The 18,179-nt window shown below is 33.8% G+C and overlaps 1 protein-coding gene and 2 non-coding genes across 3 annotated transcripts; all 3 read left to right on the forward strand.

The window, feature by feature from the left end:
- Nucleotides 1-9,534: 9,534 nt before the first annotated feature.
- LOC145089794 (pyruvate kinase 2, cytosolic-like) lies at nt 9,535-13,320 on the forward strand. The gene is made up of 14 exons (XM_079028190.1): nt 9,535-9,795; nt 9,959-10,055; nt 10,564-10,661; nt 10,780-10,935; nt 11,012-11,089; nt 11,208-11,339; nt 11,448-11,528; nt 11,638-11,709; nt 11,852-11,941; nt 12,072-12,216; nt 12,301-12,389; nt 12,473-12,636; nt 12,726-12,885; nt 12,962-13,320. The coding sequence occupies exons 1-14, from the start codon at nt 9,727-9,729 to the stop codon at nt 13,112-13,114; spliced, it is 1,584 nt and encodes a 527-aa protein (XP_078884316.1). The 5' UTR covers nt 9,535-9,726; the 3' UTR covers nt 13,115-13,320.
- A 1,279-nt stretch (nt 13,321-14,599) lies between these two features.
- Nucleotides 14,600-14,672, forward strand: TRNAR-UCU (transfer RNA arginine (anticodon UCU)). Its single transcript has one exon. It is a non-coding gene; the product is annotated as a tRNA-Arg (tRNA).
- A 1,575-nt stretch (nt 14,673-16,247) lies between these two features.
- Nucleotides 16,248-16,320, forward strand: TRNAR-UCU (transfer RNA arginine (anticodon UCU)). Its single transcript has one exon. It is a non-coding gene; the product is annotated as a tRNA-Arg (tRNA).
- The last annotated feature ends 1,859 nt before the right edge of the window (nt 16,321-18,179 follow it).

The raw sequence follows: 18,179 nt of genomic DNA on the forward strand, positions 1-18,179 counted from the left end.
ATATATTAAAACTAATAAATTAAGTATGATATGTTAAAAGTTAAAAAAAAACATAATTTTATAAGTAGAATTAAAGATATTATTTTAATATTGAAATTTAGTTTATATATGAATACACTTTAGATTTGATATTTATTTAACCTAATTACCAAATTATAATTATTATTATAAAGAAATTGAAAAGTCATGAGAGTTTCAAATGAATGTGGAGAAAGAAAAAAAGAATGGGGGTTTCAAATGCATGAGATTCAAGAAAAAATGCTAACTTTATAAGTATGTATGATATCACTTTTACTCCAAAATGAATGAAACCATTTTTGTTACCTGAGACAAAAAAAAAAAAAAAAAAAAAAAAAAAAAAAAAAAAAAAAACTTTTAAAGCTTCCCCTTTGTAGCTAACGTGAAATTTGTATTTGACAATCAACCCCTTTACCATAAACAAAGTATAGAAAGTGGCTAAATGGTCCTTTTATTTTCTACATATTTACATAAGTAACATTAAGGGGAAAAAAATTAACATACTCAATATCAATGTCTGCTAATTCCATAGTAATATTAATATTAGTCATTATCTTAAAAATTTATAGAAGCAATCTATGAAACAAGAGAAAATGTGAACAAAAAATACTTTATTTTTTATATTCTGCTATTTAAAAAGTTACTCTAAAATAAATTGCATAGTTGCTAACCTTATTTTAGGCCCATCATCTTTGATGTGTATATGAGTCTCTATATATGTATCAAGTTGCCATCAAGATACAAATGTTAATTAAAATGATAAAGATAGCCCCATTAGAATATCCAATCTAAAATATGTCATGTATTTTTATGACCAAATTCCACAAATATAGGTTAATCACAACTTTTTATAGCTTTGTATACATAGATTACATGTAAGAGGCATCTAACCCTTTGAAAGTGTGACAAAAAACCTGATAATTGTTATTGTGCTTGGTGGTTATTATTTTTATAAAAGAACAATAAAAAAAATACATTTTTCCATATTTATAGACTAATTTCAAATGCTTCCTGAAATTCTCCTGGATTTTTTCGTAATCATTAAATAAAAAAAAAAATAAAAAATATTACAATTTACAAAGTAAACAAAAATATGAACTTTATAAAAAAATATTACCTCTCGGTTCTAATCATGGATATGCCAAGAATCAAGCCAAACGCCTTTCAGGCCAATCGTTTCCTCATTACCCTTACATTTTTTTGGAAAAATTAAACTCAATAATTGAGTTATTTCCAAATAAATCTATAGAAAAAATAATGTTAAATGCACTTACAACACGACTTTCTTGGATGATTTCACGTTTTACATTCAAGGGAAGATCATTGGAGCCGAAAACACCTTTCACAAAACTTAGGTTCGTGGAAACTAAACAAAATATAAAAAGAAAAAAAATGGTTAAAAGTATAAAAAAATGTTGTTTTCCCACGAAAGTACATTGCTATCAATCTTACCAATTCCCCATCAAAGTCATTTAAAATGAAGACAAGTTTGACATTGAGTAATATTCTTGGGTTTGGATTATCTATGCTTTGAGGAGTTAAACTGGCAAAAAAAACTCTTTCAACCACTGTTTATGGTAAGAGCAGAGAATATAGTTGAGATGCGGATGAAATGATGCACATACATAATGATTTCAATAGTTGTTATAGTATATATGTGAATGAAATAGATATACAGGGAGAACAATGAAACTATAATTTTTTGTAGAGATACGAATGAAACAAATCAACGCCATAATTTTGTGGCCCTGAAAGTTGCAAGTTGCAATTGCCCAGATACACACAATGACACTATTGGAGTTTTTAACTAAAGAGATGAATCCTAGAGACCAAACCACTTCCATTGCATACAATACCAGTTCAGTTCCAAAGAAACAAGATCTTATGCTTTTGTTGTTGGCGTTGGGGTGGTATTTAATGGAAAAAAGGACAGAAAGACAATATTAAATAGCAGATTCTTGATGCTGACAAATGGTTACATTAATGAGTATTTTTAAGCTCTATTCATGCTCAGAATGTAAGTTATAACTAAAGGAAAATTGTCATACCAAGTTGAATATATGCATTGATCAAAACCTAAATCGACATTTAAGAAGAAAATTTATAAGGTCATATTGAAATTATGCACTAGTTATATACTATGATGCAGATGGATGTCTGATTGTTCATGATTCTCATATAAAAGTTCAGAAAATCAATCAATTGAAGAAATGAAGACGTAGAATCTTACATTGTCGGGAATGATAGTAGAGAATGGCAGCAGACATAACATTTTTTTGATCAACAATTCTCCATTTAATTCATCTTAAATGAACCCTATTTTTCCTTTTGGAGCAATGGGATCTCTTTTTGGTTTTATTGATATGGACAATGCTAGATTTAATGATATGAAATCGAACAGTTCCTGCAATAAATAGTATTCAGATCAATAATCCACAATTTGTTGAATCAATTTCATCGATTACAACTTTAATTACATAATGCAAAAATCATGTATAATATAATCGAAACAATAACCCTAATAACGGTGGAAATCCGATTATAATGTACCTTTAGACCGTGGATATGATTTTAGGGGATATCGACCTCTTTTCTTTGCAAATTAGTAATTGGTTAACTTTTTCCTATAAGTTTCTCACTCAACAGTCAGAAATTACGTTTACATTCACCCTGCGATACAAACCTTCATTGTTACTACACCTAAAACGAAGAAAAAATGAAATTGACGGCATCGTAGGAAGATGGCGACATGGACGAAGACGACGACGGCTTGATGGTGCAGCGGCGATGAAAGTACGGTGGACGGTGGTGATCGTACACTCAAATCATCGTTGTTAGTTGGGTTCTGTAAGGCCCGTAGATCAGGGCTAGTCAATTTAGAGACGATGAGCGTCAAAAGGAATTTTTGATAGAAGATTATTTAGAATGAATAATCTTAACTAAATTCTAGTATATGTTACAAGGATTCCGTACATATAAAGAACGCCGAAATCCGAGTTATAACGAAAAAGTTATGACCTGTCGAGGTTTCGCGACAGAACCGACACGACGCTGAATGACGTAAAATACGAATTTAAGATAGAGCAATATTTAGACTTAGTGATCTAAACGAAAGTCGTAGAATACGTTAAATCGAGAGTGTGCATAAAGAGAACATCTAAATCTGACTTCGTATGAGAAAGTTATGATTTTTCTAAGTTTCGACTTAGTGGTATGCAGCCCAAAGTTCGGATTTGAGATCGAGGGATTTCTAGCTGAAACAATCTAAACGAGAATCGAAGATCTCGTCGATAGTAGTCCAACGGTAAAAAAACAGATGAAAACGGATGTCCGATGAAGAAGATATGAACTTCTAACAGAGTTTTCCTGTCTCGGCCTACTAAAATAATATAATAAAAATAAAAGTCAAAATTAAATGACGAAGTCTAAACGAAAGTTGTAGAGCATAATCTCACCTACGCGTGGATATAAAGAACGTCGAAAACAGAGATCGTATGCGGAAGTTATGAATATCTAAAGTTCGAGGCACACACACCAAAGTGGGAACGCCCTGCGCTCCTATGGGGAACGCCCTGCATTCAGTGCTTGGCTCCGGAGTGGCCATGTCGATGTTGACTTAGCGGATGAGGGCTAGGATCGGAACCCCGCTCCCACGCACCGCGTTTGGGGAACGCCCTACGTTCGCTTGGTATCATTCCATGCTGAGGGATGATATCTGAGAGTTTGTGAGCTTTATAGGGTGCAAAACCCTGAATGAGATGGTGGATAAGGCCCGTGAGCGGGAGATGGAGTTGGACTTCCACACCAAACAGAAGCATGAGCAGGCACAAACAGCAGTAGGTCGTGCTAAAAAGCCTAAGACCTTGGATTCTTCCAGTAGGGACCAGCAGGGTCGTGGCCGGTGTGCCAAGTGTGGTAAACCGCATAGTGGGGCTTGTTAGACGGAAGGCTCAAGATGCTACGCATGTGGCAAGTCGGGCCACGTGATCATGGATTACCCCAAGAAGGGCTTAATTTGTATTCACTGTAACCAGACCCCAAGAAGGGCTTGATTTGTATTCACTATAACCAGACCGACCACAAAACGGGATGATTGTCTAATGTTGCAGGGAGGGGGAGGAGCAGCGGCGGTGCCTGCTCCCACGACATTGAGGATCACTGATGGCCGCCCCGCTAAGGCGGATGCTCCAGCGGTGAAAAGCTGTGCATTTCGGTTGATCACCGAGGAGGCTCGGGCAACGCCAGACGCTGTGGCTGGTACGTATTTTTATCTTCCCGCTCTATATTTATTTGCATTGCTTATGTGTATATTTGTGCTCATGTATAGGGACCTTTTTGGTTAATGGTATGTCGACTCACGTTCTATTCGACTCGAGTGCTACCCGATCGTTTGTATCTCTTGCGCTTAGCAAGAAGTTCTGGGATGCTCCGGGGACCTTGGATTCCCCGCTTGAGGTTGAGATTGCACATGATCGCACCGCGAGTGTTGCGAGGGTGTATCGGGACTGTGTCATGAATGTGCTTAGGGGAGAGGTTTCATGTTGATCTAGTCCCGATACCGTTGTGAGGGCTGAAGGTGATCGTCAGGATGGATTGGTTGGGAGCCAATGGGGTCATGATAGATTGCGAGCACCAGTTGGTGAGGGTTCGAATTAGGGAATAACTGGTTATTCATGGAGAGAGGGCCTCGTAGGGGCCAACCCTCTGTTCAGCTGTGAGGGATAGGATATTGCTTCATCATGGTTGTTTAGGATTTTTGGCTTATATCTCAGATGCGAGGGCTGAGACCACGACGGATGTGGGCAGTGTACCGGTTGTACAGGAGTTCCGGATGCCTTTCCCGAGGAGTTGCCTAGAGTGCTTCTGGAGAGGCAGGTGTAGTTTCGCATTGATTTGGTGTCGAATGCCGCTCCAATAGCCAATGCACCAAGCCCGAGATGCAGAAGATATCTACACAGCTTCAGGAGCTACTGGACCGAGGGTTTATTCGTCCGAGTAGCTCCCCATGGGGAGCACCAATTCTGTTTGTAAAAATGAAGGATGGGTCACACATGATGTGTATTGATTATCGAGAGCTAAACTAGCTAATGGTGAAAAACCGTTATCCGTTCCCGAGGATAGACGATTTGTTCGATCACCTGCAGGGTGCATCTTGGTTTTCCAAGATTGATCTTCGGTCGAGTACCATCAGATGAAGATTAGGGATGAGGATATACCGAAGAACCTTCAGGACTTGGTACGGGCACTATAAGTTTGTGGTGGTGCCATTCGGACTCACCAATGCCCCATCAGCATTCATGGATCTCATGAAAAGGGTGTGTAGACCGATGATGAATCGGTCGGTGATCGTTTTTATTAATTGACCTGGATTCCATTTCCAAATCATAAGTTTTACCAAACAACTTCAGCTGACTGAGCCAACAAAAAATTGTTTGACCTGACTTTGTCAGACGCATATCAAACATGACATTAGTTAAGTAGAAGATAGTAGTTATAACGTATTTTGCCTCATATTCATTTTGGACAATAGTGAAAATAAAAGTTCCTTCTTAATTTCTTCTTTGTTCAGTTTACAAATTTTTGTTGTAGTTCTTATTTAAATGATATAATAATAAGATTAAGGGACAGAAAGATAAAAGTAAGAAAAAAAAACGATAAAAATGGAGATTTAAGAAAGATTAACATATCATCCGTTATATCTAACATCCCATGGATTAAACGGTAGGGATGAACGCAATGCGTTTTTGGTATAATTATTGACCAAAACCGAAGCCCTAACCGCAAATATGGTTATTAAATTTAAGAAACCGAATAATGCGGTTAATGTAGCGGTTCGCTTATGCATTTATTTTATGTGGTTCGGTTTATTGCGGTTACGGTTGCAGTTTTCTACCACATGGATTTCGTTTGGTTTTGTTGTACGGACTTCTAGTACAAGGATTTGGTATTTTTGTGGTTTTAAAAGTTCTAAGACTATTAATGGTAGCAGTATAATAAACAATAAAATATAACAGGTTGAATGGATACTAAAACAAAAATGGATATCAAAATAGTAATCTACGTCGACTTCATATGATAGTTACGCTTATTAATTTGGTCTGAATATGATTTTTGATAAATTAAAAATCTTCTTATATTTTATTCCTACAATCCTAATACCCATATTAAACCGTGACAAGTGGATTAAAACTAAATCAATTTCATTAAATATGACAAATGTCAACATTTGATATGATAGAAAGATAAGTAGGAATAAAATATAAGAGGGTATATAATTTCTCGTGATTTTATGAAACTAAATGGAAAATAGCGGAGGAAGAACAGTAACAATGTTAAATATTTTTTTGAGCATTCATCACTGTTAAATATGCATTTAAGACCCGATGAAGATAATCAATAAAAAAGGAAGATGATAGAGTTCCCGTTTGATAGTTGCTGGCTGAGAAAGTGTTGACTGAGAAAGGTCTGTATGGGTAAGAAATCCTGATTGAGTAAGAAACCATGTTGTTTGATTGTACATCTGACCGAATGTGCTGACTTATGAAAAATAACCATTTTACCATCATCCTCTTCACATCGCTATCACTGCATCATCATCTTCTTCACCCTACTTTAACCTCTATTATCACCCATCTTGAACCTCTACTATAACCCATCCATCCATAAAACTTCTTACCTCCACCATTCCACCCTTATCTCCATATCAACCACTAAAAATAAACTGAAATAAAAAAGACATAGAAGATCTTAACATCAATAGAAAGCAATCATTTGTTTCAGAGGCGGATCCAAGGTAGAGTGTATATATACGCATCCCTAAACTGTAATTTTTGTTTGCGCATCCCTAATTTTTTTTTCGGTAGAGTGTATATATATGCATCCCTTCACTTATAAACACAAAAAAAAAACAGTTGGTCTATTGGTTAAGGTGCTGATTTATTGAAGCAAAGGTCTCAGGATTGATTCCAGCTTCTTACATATCATTTGTTTACTTTAGTTTTATTTTCCCTGCTATTTACTTTTGTTTTATTTTTCTAACTATTCTATTTCACATCGCCAAACACATATAAACTTAATCATTTTTTTCTATTATATAAACCTGTTATGCTCATGCTTCATTTGATATGTACTTTGAGTCCCACATCCATTCAAGTATCAAAATATACTTCAACTTCATGTTTATATAAAAATACTTGAGGTTAGCTAAAAATTCGATTAAGGTTTGGGTTTAAAACCGAAATTGAACCGGGGAAACTCAAGTACCTTAGAAAAAAATTTGGGTTATCCTAAAAAATATTGGGTTACCCCTTTACTTTCATCATGGTTCCGCCTCTGGTTTGTTTATGAGCAAAATCAACATTCAATAGAAAAAACATGTATATCTTAACATTAATTAGAAATCGTTTGTTTATGGACATAAAAGATCTTAACATCAATTAGAAATCATTCCATAAAAGTTGAACTTCAAAATCAACATTCAACAACAAAAATCAGCAAAAACCAACATTTAACAACAAAATCAACATTTAACAAATATGTATCTATGAATTCAAGAGCAAAAACATCTTTACAAAAGCTATGATGTTCGAAGTTTGAATCCAACAAATCAAAGCATGACTAGCAAATCAAAGAAGTTAATAAGCAAGATAACAAATCACATAATGCAAATTCTGCACCATATATCTCTTTCAAACAAAAATTATGCACTAGATTTTTATGTAAAAAGAATATGCATCAAATTTAAGAATCTCAATGTGAATAGAGAAAAAAACGCAAATACAACATCAAATTGAACATTTTGCATCAAACTTATAACTTTTCAACAAGAAAAATCAAATTGAATAGCAAATTAGAACACAGGGGAAGGGCAGGCAAAGGCAAGAAATTAGAATTAACAACAAATCGGAAGAGAAATAACAATGAACAAGAAATAGGAAGATAAACAGCAAGAAATCGGAACACGACAAAAAAAATCGGATATATACAGGAAAAACGAAACTAAGAAGATAGAAATCATACCTGAGTAAAAGAGAACTTCGATCGGTCGAGGGGCAACGTCGATCAGTAATGGGGTAGTCTCAGATAGGGCTGTCGAAAAAACCCGAAACCCGTTCTACCCACCCGACCCATTCCGAATTCGGGTAGAATGGGTCGGGTAGAACGGGTAACGGGTATGAACATTCGGGTAATAGGTTAACCCGATAATAATATAGGTCGGGTTTTAGGTATGAATATTTATTTTCGGGTATACCCGAATACCCAAATTCATTTTTTAAATAATACTGAATATACAATGCATCCACGTATGCACACTTCAAATAAAACAAAACCCTTCATTTCCTTCTTATGAACGACGACTCGACAGTCGATGCAAACTTGCAAAGGGAATACTACCCTGAAGCTGAAGTCCTAAACCGTCATCACAATTCTCAATTTCTCACTATCGCATGGAATTGAATTAAAAAAGTACATAACATATTATAATGATTTGTATTGTTATTATATATGTACTTGTTAATTGTATGGAGTATTTTCCTACCCGATTCTTTATTAAACCAACCAACATATAAAAATAAAAAAAATAAAAAATTATCAATAAGTGTAATTTAAGAAATTTTCGGATATACCTGATAATTACCTGACCCGACCTCAAACCCGAAAACCCGAAAACCCGAATTACAATATAGGTCGGGTATCGGGTATTATTTTCTTAAGGAAATACCCGTTCTACCCGAAACCCGAAAATTTTACCCGTTCGACACCCCTAGTCTCAGATCGTCAATAGTTGAAAGAGAAAAAAAAAACGAGATGGAGGTGTTGAAACTTGAACGAGGGCAAGGGCACGTTTGAAATCTTTCTCAGTAAGGAGATATCTCATATCTTTTTCATTCGGATATGTCTTACGAAGTCAGACATCAATAAATCTGCTTAACAAACAACTTTGTCTGACCAAGTCAGCAAAAAATGTCCGGCCAAACTCGGTCAGACGTATATCAAACAGGACCTTAGAAAACTCGCAAAAGAGAAGATCAAGGAAATGCTATTTTTTTATAAAAAAATATAGTTTTGATAGTTCTAAATCTAATTTTAGGAGGTGTTTGGATAGTGAAAAAGAGGGTGGTTATTGTTTATTGCTTATTTTTACCGCAAATAAGCTAATAAACTATAATCTAATTTATTTAAACACCCCGTCATATACCTACTACCAACTTTATATTCAATATCCTGCAATAAATATTATACTGTATAATTATTTAGTTACGGTTTGGTTATTTACAATTACTGAAAAAAAAACCATACGGTACCAAAAATTTGCGTTTTTTATAAAATGCACCGTTGGTTTCCGTTTCAGTTAAGAAAAAACAAACTTAGATTGAACTTGTCCGGTCTGTCAAACCACAGGGACCATTAATGTAATTTAGTCTAGTATTTAGAAAAAGTCTATATTATATATTCGAATTTGGAATTAAAATTTAAAACAAAAGTAGCTTGGGGAAGACGAAACCGGGTGGCGGGCTTGGTAGAAAACCGGGTTCTCCTAGTTTCATGTGCTCGAAAATAAAACTCGGTACTCGGCATATTCCTCTTCTTTCTACCAAACTCCTCACCTGATTCACGCTACATTCTTCTCTCCATACTCCCATCGCTCTTCGCTCTGTAAACTCTCTTTCGACGACTTCTGAGATTTCTTGACGTTTATCAGTCAAAATGCATTCCAATCACTTGCTTCTCGAAGAACCTATCAGAATGGCATCCATCCTCGAGCCTTCTAAAGCTGTAAGTCCAGTAAATTTCAATTCATGGATCCGTTTTTTGGTTTTTTCTTTAATTTTCGTATTTACACAAGTAATCATACGTGATATATAGTATATGTTCTTTTGCCTATTTCTGATCTAAGATTTTCTGAAAGAATTCGCGTTTTTGTTTTACGTATTTGCAGTCTTTCTTCCCCGCGATGACCAAAATCGTTGGAACTTTAGGTCCTCGCTCACGATCTGTGGATGTTATCTCTAGTTGCCTCAAAGCTGGCATGTCTGGTAAGTCGTTATTATAATTTTTTCAGTGTATACGTGTGTGGTATTGATTTGAATTCGATCATCGACGATTTGTTATGCAGTTATGCTCGTATAATGATGTCAAGTACGAGCCATTTAATGCATGTGATGTCAAAACGTTTTTTCAATCGCTTGTATAATACGATTATTGTCAATGTTGCCGACTTGAAAATTCGTTGTGCTCGTATAGCGATGTCAAACCTTGTATTTTTCAAACGCCAGAATATATATGATTATGACTTTCGTTCAAATTTACGCCACAAGATTTTTTCAATTTCCAGTATGCTTTCTATGTAACTATTGTTTTTGCTTTCTAATAAACCTGCAATTCGTTTCAATTTGAAGCTGGAGAGTAAATTAATATGCTTTGGCTCCAAAACTAATTACAGCTACTTTTACTTAAGAACGAGTTAAATCTATATACTGATCATTTGGTGTGTTGTTAAATGTCATAACATCTTTCCTGGTTTGTTTGATGTTCATGTGGCAGTTGCTAGATTTGATTTTTCATGGGGAGACTGTGCTTATCACCAAGAAACTTTGGATAATCTAAAGACTGCTATCAAGAGCACTAAGAAGCTTTGTGCAGTACGTTCCCATTTCTATCCCTTTAACCTACTTCAGTTAATCTTAATCATCTTTATATGAATAACTACAACATAATCAAAGTTTGTTTAAGAACTTAAATGATTTCTTATACTTCCAGGTAATGCTCGATACAGTTGGGGCTGAGATGCAGGTGGTTAATAAGAGTGAGAAGTCCATTTCCCTTCAGCAGGATGATAATGTTATCTTGACCCCTGATAAAGGTCAAGAAGCTTCTTCTCAAGTACTACCAATCAACTTCAATGGACTAGCTAAGGTGAGAACACCCTTGCCATGTCATCATTTACATTTTACACATATTGCCTTTAACACTGTTTATGTGCTCTTTTCAGGCTGTGAAAAAGGGAGATACCATTTTTATTGGCCAATACTTGTTCACTGGAAGTGAAACAACCTCTGTTTGGCTAGAAGTAAGACATTTTTTTTCTCATGTATTTTAGAAAGATGTTGCATGTCTCTTTATTAGAGAAAAGCATAAATTCTGTATAGAAAACCAAGTATAATTTATTCATGACTGGATGTGATCAGGTTGATAAAGTGGAAGGGGATGATGTTAATTGCAAGATCAAAAACACTGCAACTCTAGCAGGGGCATTGTTCACTCTCCATGCTTCTCAAATTCATATTGATCTGCCTACTCTCACTGAAAAAGATAAAGAGGTTAGCTTTGATTTTTATGATGATTTTTAAATTATAGTTATCCATTAAAAAGCAACATGTTTTTATTGACTGAATTGTTTTTATGATGATTTTTGTCTCCTATTTCAGAACATTAGCGCTTGGGGGGTTCCAAACAAGATTGACTTTCTCTCATTGTCATACACACGCCATGCACAAGATGTTCGTGAAGTAAGTGTTCTTTTACAAATATGCCCTTGTTTTTGTTATTATGTTCTACTACTTTATGTTATCTAGTTATGCCAAGAGTTTTAACCCTTTGGTTTACAACTAACTGCAGGCACGCGAATATCTTTCCAAGCTTGGTGATCTCAGTCAAACTCAAATATTTGCAAAAATTGAAAATATAGAGGTGATTAGTTGTCTTTCATTCATATGATTTAAATTTTTTTTTTTAATATATTTTGAGTTTAGATCCATCAATATTACCAGAGTATCATAGCTTATTTGACAGAGACGACGTTTCACCTTTTCCGCATTCATTTTGTTTACAGGGTCTAACTCACTTTGATGAGATCCTACAAGAGGCAGATGGTATTATCCTTTCTCGTGGAAATCTTGGCATTGATCTTCCACCAGAGAAGGTGAGTTTTTCAAGCTAACCATTTTAATGTTGTAAAAAATATAATAAATTAAGAAAGCACAGGGACCTTTTTTGTAATTGTAAAATATGCAAGGGCTTAACTTGAGGAAATGTACATTTTGCGTTTGCAGGTGTTTTTATTTCAGAAGACTGCTCTTTACAAGTGCAACATGGCTGGAAAACCTGCTGTGGTTACTCGTGTTGTGGATAGCATGACCGACAATTTAAGACCTACTCGTGCTGAAGCAACCGATGTTGCTAATGCTGTTCTAGATGGTTAGTTTCTTTTCCTTTTTTCTTTTAAATAAAAAAAAATCTTAATCCTTATAAATAAATAATAAATGACGAGAATCTTTTCAGGAAGTGACTCAATTCTCCTTGGTGCGGAGACTCTGCGTGGGTTATACCCTGTTGAGACAATATCCACTGTTGGTAAAATTTGTGCAGAGGTAACATACCAAACATCTCATTACATTATTCATTAATAATTTTGATAACACATTGGACTTATTTATATATAAAATTATTGCAGGCAGAAAAGGTTTTCAACCAAGATTTATATTTCAAGAAAACAGTGAAATATGTCGGAGAACCAATGTCTCACTTGGAAGCAATTGCTTCATCTGCAGTTCGTGCAGCCATTAAAGTGAAAGCATCTGTTATTATTTGTTTCACTTCTTCCGGAAGAGCTGCAAGGTATATTCCATAATTGAGTTACATAAATTCATATTCCAATTTTTTTTACTTATTTAAACGAAATGAATGATGTTAAAAAATGTGCACAGATTGATCGCAAAGTATCGACCAACAATGCCGGTTTTATCAGTTGTGATTCCTCGGCTAAAAAGTAATCAGTTGAAGTGGAGTTTCAGTGGGGCATTTGAGGCAAGGCAGTCGCTTATTGTCAGAGGTCTTTTCCCCATGCTTGCTGATCCCCGACATCCCGTAAGTTTGTTTATTTTTATTTGTACATAATAAAATGGAATTATTATTACTAAAGTTGTAAATGATTTTGATACAGGCTGAATCCAATAGTGCCACAAATGAATCGGTTCTAAAGGTTGCATTGGATTTTGGGAAAACGTCTGGAGTGATTAAGTCACATGATCGAGTTGTGGTTTGCCAAAAGGTTGGAGATGCTTCTGTTGTTAAAATCATAGAGCTTGAAGATTAGAAATTGGGTTTTGGTACATCTTTCACTTGACGTGGTATTCTTTTTTCAGTTTTTTGAAAACTTGTATGTTATATTTATAAATGTTCCGGCGTGGGACAAATTTTGGTTTGGTTTTACGAGATAAAGATACAACGATTATTCATTTACCTTTATATCTCAATAGCTTTATCAAGAATAGAATAAAAAGGGCTTTAGTTTTGTTTTTATTTTTATTTTTATGCTATTATATGTTTGATATAATGTATGTAACCTCCTCCTTCCTTTAGGTTTAATATATATAAAAAAAATCATCATATGGGACTTCGGGTGAAATAAAATTGTTGAAACATTTATTTGTTGTATTTGTCTTCAATTTTTTATAGATTGATTTCGGAAGTTGGTTAGAAGTTATGTTAGGAGGCAAATAAGAGAAATCAATTTTGGATACTTGTATTATGGATATGAATTTCAGGTTTGGTGCCTTGGTGGTTTCGGTTTTCTAGTTATAACGTTAAGATAAAAACTTCCTATTGAATCTGTGCCAATAATGATATCCTACTTTTGCTATGTCTTCCGCGCTCATCTTTTTATGCCAGATAAATTATTTGGACAGGATTAAATCATTTCAGAATAACATTTTATTGGCGCTTCAATAAAAACCGGTTTTTTAATTGAATCAGAAATCATTATGGTTAGAAGAGTTCGACCCAATACTTTATTTCTGTCCTAGTTGATCTTGATTCGACATTAGAAGTATATTGATTTTTCCCCAATAACTAAGTACTTTTGTCTGTAAATATTGCATACCGGTTTTTTAATTGAACCAGAAATCATTCTGGTTCAACTGGTTTAAATGGTTTGACCGTCGATTCAATTGGTTTCTATATTTTTTATTTTTTTTCTACAGACACATAGACATCCATAAGTTTTAACATTAAAAATAAATATAAATACAAGTTGAAGACCAATCAAAATATATTAAAAACACATAACTGTAAGTTTTACCTCAATCTATCTATAACAAAAATAAAATAAAATATAATACAGAAACAAAATATAGTTTAAGATAAATACAAATGTATTAAAAAACATTATAACAATTATAATGTGTTTTTATTCAAAAATCTAAATAGACGTGAAAAAAAAACTAAAGTTTGTTATAAAAATGATTCAGTTCCATGTGTTTTTATTTAATTTAATTGGTTCAATCAGATTTTTGTAAAAACCAGTCCGTTCATTCCGATTCAGAAATAGATATAAAACCAGTACTGGTTGAATCGTTTCCTTATCTGGTTCCCGATCCAACGGGCCGAATCAAACCAATTTTTAAAACATTGTAAAAAAGATAACTAAGAGCTTATGTGGAAGTTAAAGAACAAACAAAATCTCCTTCTTTATTTATTTTTGTTCGGAGAAAAAATATCCCATATGTAATGCATGAATGGAAAACAATACTTCGTTACCCAAAAGTATCTATATGCGTCTACCAACTTACAAACAAAAATAGCGCCCATGGCCTAATGGATAAGGCGTCTGACTTCTAATCAGGCGATTGTGGGTTCGAGTCCCACTGGGCGTGCAAGTTGGTTTTTATTTTTATTATTATTGTTATATGTTAATTCGATGTTATTTTTTTATATATATGGCAAGAGTTGAAAGGAAAATAGAGTTAAGAAATCACCATTTTAATGCTATTTATAGAGTTAAGTCCCACTGGGCGTGTGAATTTTCTTTTATTATTATTATTATTATTATTATTATTATTATTATTATTATTATTATTGTTATATGTTAATTCGATGTTCTCTTTTTTATATATATAGCAAGAGTTGAAAGGAAAATAGACCTAAGAAATCACCATTTTAATGCTATTTATGGTGTCAATGTTAGAGTTGCCGTAATTATGAATTTATGATTAGATGCCAACAAATGAAATGAAGTCATTTTTGATTTCCCATTCTTTTATGCTATGATAGTGTTTGGTTTTATTTATTCAAAAGTACATTGGTTTTGTTAACAATCAACTATAAGTAGAACGTAATAAAAGGCCCGTAAGCACACTCATTAATTTTAAAAGGTTGCTTAAAAATATTAATGTAAAGGATTGTTATGTATGATTATTACATAAAAGTACACTACCAATCATTTTCTTGAACTGCTATTCTACTATCATGGAGACTTGTATGAGAAATTTTCAAGCGATAATATTCCGGACCTCCAAACATCTTATACAGAAGATACCATTTGTCTCCATTGAAAAATAGCTTCTAAAACTAATCCAGATTTAAAATTTGAAATACATCTACTCGTTATTAGCACATGGAAATGAAATCCTAGAATTCATCTCCAATTTTATTATTATTATTAAAATTTGTAGATAGGAGTAATAGTAGAATGTTACGTGTATGAGGTTGATATAGCAAGGGGCGAACCAGCTACTTTTGGTTGGGTATTGCTATCCATACCTTTGGGTTAATTGACCTAAATTTCATTTAATATTTGTTTTTTTAGCAACAAAAATTTATTAAGCTATCAAGAATGGTTTGCCCACACCACCATGATCTCCACATCACCACCCCACACCGTCAACAATCATGTAGGGATGGTGTGCCCAAGAACCCCAAGAGAGAAAAGGTTTCGGGGCCTGACCACTCTAACCCTTCTAGCTCAGGTCAATCCCGGGCATGGTGTGCCTAAGCTCCACCTTGATCACTGAACCACTTCAGATGCATGGTGAATCTAATAGTGCGACAAATAAGTCGGTTCTAAAGGTTGCAATGGATTTTGGGAAAGCGTCTAAAGTGATTAAGTCGCATGATCAAGTTGTGGTTTGCCAAAAGGTTGGAGATGCATTTGTTGTTAAAATTATCTAGCATAAAGATTAAAAATTAGGTTTGGGTTTGGGTGCATCACATTTTTGGTTTTACGAGATACATTCTGTTATCCTTTATGTCTTAATAGATTGATAAATAACATAAATCTTTTTCTTGTTAACTTTACGATAAAACTTCATATACTTTCTGTAATCTGTGCCAAGCTGCCAATAGTGATATCCTCCTACTTCAGCTTTCACCCATCTTAAGTAAGTAAGTTGCATAAATTTATATAACGATAGGTCCAATATATTATTACAAGTCTAGTTTTAATCAACAAAGCGCCCATGGCCTAATGGATAAGGCGTCTGACTTCTAATCAGGCGATTGTGGGTTCGAGTCCCACTGGGCGTGAAAATTATAGTTTTTGTAACTCAGTGTTCTCCCATTCTAATTTCTATTATTTTCTTATTAATAAAAATATAACCACAATGTAACATTTATTTATTTTATTTTTTTAATCAGCGCATGCATTTCTATTAAGAAATCCCATACATTATTCTTCTTTTTTAAAGAGACAATTTTTTTACCTATAAATCTTATCCAAAATTTTGGTAAAATCATAAAAATAAATTTTATTTAAGCGATATGACAAATGTGGATCAATTTTTTTTTGAATAAAGGTTTAAAAGATATCTATTTTAGAATAAAGTAGGCTTTGCATGGTGAACTTTAGTTATCGTGAGCCTTAACTAATTTTGGACTTGTAGTCCAGTTAATAGATATGGATTGGTTGTATGGAGGGGATGCTCAATACCCACCCGTCCCCTACTAGCTCCACCAATGATGTGGATGATGTGGCATTAGTGGTTAATGACTTGTAGGTTGTAGCTTGGTGTTGATGGAAGGATGCTTATAAAACATATGTTGATGGATGGTTCATGTTTTGTTTGGGATAAAAGTTGTAATTTTAGTAGTAGACTAGAAAATGTATGTTAGGCTTTGTGTTCTTCTATAATTTGCCAAAAAAATTAATCTTATTTTTGAAATATTTGATTTTATTTGAAAAAAAGGTAATGCACATCAGCACAAATTAATTAACGGTATAATTCAAATAATATTATACTTTAACATAATATTATATATACACAAAGCTCAAAATAATATGAGGTGTGATGTGACGATAACATCAAATGTCAAGTTTTATGATCCACGTCGAACATAATTGTTTCAAGTATATTTTAGCCTTATCGTAGAAACAAAAAAGACTTTTATTATTAAATTAAAATAACAAGTCAAAACTTTAACATGTTTATTGGGTTAGATAAATACCAAAATCAACACACCTACCACATTGAGTTGTTTTGAGAAACCAAGGTTTCGTTTTTTATGTTATATATGGTTTTTCTTTCTATAAAAACCGAAAAATGTAAAACCGAATGGAAATGCCCAAACGACGCCCTGTTTTGTAAAAAATATAACTAATTAAATATATTAGAAAATAAAATAATTAGTATGGCTATATGGTTTCTGCCGACGGTACCTTTATCTATGAAAAATACGTTTATGAGTTATGGAACTTTAACTTATAAAAATGATATTTATGAATTAATTAGCTTATACATTTGTTTTAGATGTTCAAGTGAAGTAAGTGAATCCAAAAACATATTCCTATCATTAGTTATTTAAACTATTAACTAGAATTCATGCAATTAATGGCGTTTTAATGGAGTTTATGCTTGTAGTTGTTTGTGGTTTGATGTGATTCTAAACTTATTATAACTTAATGTTGCACCATAAATCTATATTAATTATTCAAATTGAGTCACAATCCATAATAATCAATCGATCATTAAGGGAAGTTCATGTCCTAGTTAAAGGTGTTTGTGACTTATACTGAATTTAATCATGAGTTTGATGTTATGAGTCGCCATATCTTCAAATCAGGATTATACATCATTCGATTATTGTTGATGTTAATTGAGGAAAACAAGCTAAGTTATCTTCGTATAGCATTTGATGGTCAAATGGACGATATAATGAATAGTTGAGGTCATAAGAACCAAAGTATAATACCGTAATGGGGAAAAACCCTGAAATGGTGTAGCTTGGGCATTACACGATCATGTAACTGACATGAAAAATTTTACAGGACCCATGTAGTAGTCTCCCCAATTTCTTGTAAATTTAGTAACTTTTGCTCGGTCTCAAACCACTTCATTACTATTCTATTGGTTTGGGGATCATGCCTAATAGACGCAACAAGAATCCAA

Source organism: Lactuca serriola, chromosome 1 (assembly GCF_051521515.1).
Source record: "Lactuca serriola cultivar US96UC23 chromosome 1, Lser_US96UC23_V15, whole genome shotgun sequence".
In the NCBI taxonomy this organism is placed as follows: domain Eukaryota; kingdom Viridiplantae; phylum Streptophyta; class Magnoliopsida; order Asterales; family Asteraceae; genus Lactuca; species Lactuca serriola.

Bases quoted from the DNA above. Each gene is read 5' to 3' on its own strand.
- LOC145089794 (XM_079028190.1), top strand. From the start codon at position 9,727: ATGCATTCCAATCACTTGCTTCTCGAAGAACCTATCAGAATGGCATCC. The intron at 11,340-11,447 runs GTTAGCTTTGAT...CTCCTATTTCAG, and splicing joins TCACTGAAAAAGATAAAGAG to AACATTAGCGCTTGGGGGGT. The intron at 12,390-12,472 runs GTAACATACCAA...AAATTATTGCAG, and splicing joins TTGGTAAAATTTGTGCAGAG to GCAGAAAAGGTTTTCAACCA.